Genomic DNA, 2,443 nt, shown 5'->3' on the forward strand with positions numbered 1-2,443 from the left:
TGTTTTATTTCAGTATATGATTATTTGGTTTGAAACTTTGTTGGTTTCGTTGTCTTATTTGGTGAGCATGAGGGTTGTCCATGCCACATTGACATTTGTCATGTTATTTAGACTTAAGTTGTATAATTGTATCAGGGTATTGTCCAGACTACGTGTTGTAGTTCCGTGACTAGATACACACTTATATCATGAGGTTATTTAGTTAGTTCTTTATTGCAATTTACATACATGCTATATTTTGAAAAAAAAATAAGTAATCAACTTGGTTATTAATGATGACGTCATAATTGAAAAGAAAAAGTTAGCTTCCGCATTTAATTAGCTGCGCTATTACCATTTGTATGCTTAATACGCCAGGTGCACACGGGGTGTTACATTTTATGGTATCATAGCACTTTCTAGGGAAACAACTTGTATGTATTGCAATAACTTAGGATGCTTTGCTATGTGTTTTTTCTGTTGTGTTTCTTTTGGGTTTTACTATGATGATGCATGCGTGACCACATTGTGTGGGCCTGATCAACTCATTCTTTGTGTAACTTGTGCAGAGTCATGGTACTACTACGGAGGAACCGAGAGAGAGAGGGTCATCCTGATCCGGTCCTGGATGCATTGGCTGAGATGCAGGCGGCTCAACAAGCCGACCAAGAGGCCATTAGAGTGGCCAACCAGGCGATGTTAGACGCCGTGAGAGAGGCGAACCAGAAAGCTACTGAGGATGTGCTTGAGGCGAACCGGCTGGCGAACATGACCATGATGAGGGTCATGTTGGAGGAGATGAGAACTGGCCATGTTGGTGGCCAGCATCCTCCGCCACCACCTCCACCACCACCACCACCACCACGGCCTCCACCCAGTCACTAGGATGGGCATGGAGGAGGTGGGGCGCATGTTCATGAGGACGATAGTCAGAGCTGCATGGAGGGTGTGAGTCACCTCATAGGGATGATGCAACCCTTTTATGAGCTAGTGTAGGACCAGGAGACGTGATACCGTCGGCTGAATGCTTTCTGTAAGCATAAGCCACCTTCTTTTGATGGATCCTATGATCCGATAGTTGCTGCGAGATGGCTTCAGGCCCTGGACAAGATATTCAGGGTGATCCAGTGTAGTGATTCCCAGAACCTTATGTTTGCCACTTATATGCTAGAGGGAAACGCTCACGAGTGGTGGATGAACACCTCTCAGGTCTCTGAGATACAGGGTCATATTATCACATGGCCATTCTTTGAGGAGTGTTTTCTGGGGAGGTATTTTCCGTATGATACTCAGGAGAGGAAGCAAGGGGAGTTCGAGCGGTTGGTGCAGGGCTCGATGACAGTTGATGAGTACTTGGCTAAGTTCAATGAACTGGCCAAATTTGCACACTTCAGGATTGCTATGCCTACACCGGCATTCTTGGCTTCTAAGTTTCGTCGGGGACTTAATGAGGAGATTGCAGACAGGATTGCTGGAGCTGCATTCAGAGACTTTGGCACCTTGGTTCAGCTGTGCCGTGATATTGAGGACGTTTGTGTGGTGAGCAAGGCCAAAAAGGCCAAGATATCTAATGTTAAGGGCACTGATAGTTCCACTTCTTGGAGAGACAAGAAGTTTGATGGAAAAGGTAAAAGAAAGCAGTTAGCTGCTAGGCAGGCGCCAAATCAGTTCAAGAGGACTTCGGCTCAGGGGAGTGCGACTAGACCTCCTACTCCCAGGTGTACCGGATGTGGGAGATTCTATGTGGGGCCGTGTGCTACCGGCCAGGTGATCTATTTTCATTGTGGCAAGGAGGGCCACTATGCTAGAGATTGTCCTTCTTCAGCTGCTAGATCTGCAGCGGTTCAAGCGGTTCCATTGCAGATGATTCCTACTGCACCTACAGCAGCACCTGTTGTGCCACTAGCCACTAGCCGTGTGTATACATTGGATCGCCAGTGTAAGAACCTGCACCGTTAATTAAGGAAGTTAATTAATTAATTATGAGAAATTAAGAAATAATTTCATAATTGACCCTAATAATTATGAGAATACTTAAATAATTTTGGTAAGTGATTAATATTGTTGAAAGTCTCTTTTCTGACGAAAAGTGTAGATACCGGTTATGCTACTCGGTATAAATGCGTACCGATGAAGTATCCTGGAAAATTATAATAAGTGCATGAATATTTCTAGAATAATATGTAGGAATGTGATTTCAAGTTTCAAGTCAAAATAATGAGAACTGGTGCCAGAACTGATACTGGCTATGTAAAAGCGTGTACCGAAAAGGTGCTGCGAAAAATAAAATAAAAATATGATAAATCTTAGAAAAATGAGTAGGTTCAGAATCCTAAGTTTGGAATTAAAATGCTAAGCGTAGCAATTAGCGCTAATACAGTGCGATTAAGTGTAAACTGACTATAAATACAAACTTGCACTAAAACCTAGGCCATATTTCAGCCTCCTACGTGCCTCCTTGCTG

At 43.6% G+C, this 2,443-nt stretch overlaps 1 protein-coding gene across 1 annotated transcript; it reads left to right on the forward strand.

Moving 5' to 3' along the window:
• Positions 1-552: 552 nt before the first annotated feature.
• Positions 553-1,938, forward strand: LOC133306323 (uncharacterized). Its single transcript, XM_061506631.1, has 3 exons — positions 553-720; positions 1,078-1,250; positions 1,374-1,938. The coding sequence occupies exons 1-3, from the start codon at positions 553-555 to the stop codon at positions 1,936-1,938; spliced, it is 906 nt and encodes a 301-aa protein (XP_061362615.1).
• Positions 1,939-2,443: the final 505 nt, after the last annotated feature.

This window comes from Gastrolobium bilobum, unplaced genomic scaffold (assembly GCF_033153095.1).
Source record: "Gastrolobium bilobum isolate Gb01-03AN ecotype WA unplaced genomic scaffold, APGP_CSIRO_Gbil_v1 utg10035, whole genome shotgun sequence".
NCBI lineage: Eukaryota > Viridiplantae > Streptophyta > Magnoliopsida > Fabales > Fabaceae > Gastrolobium > Gastrolobium bilobum.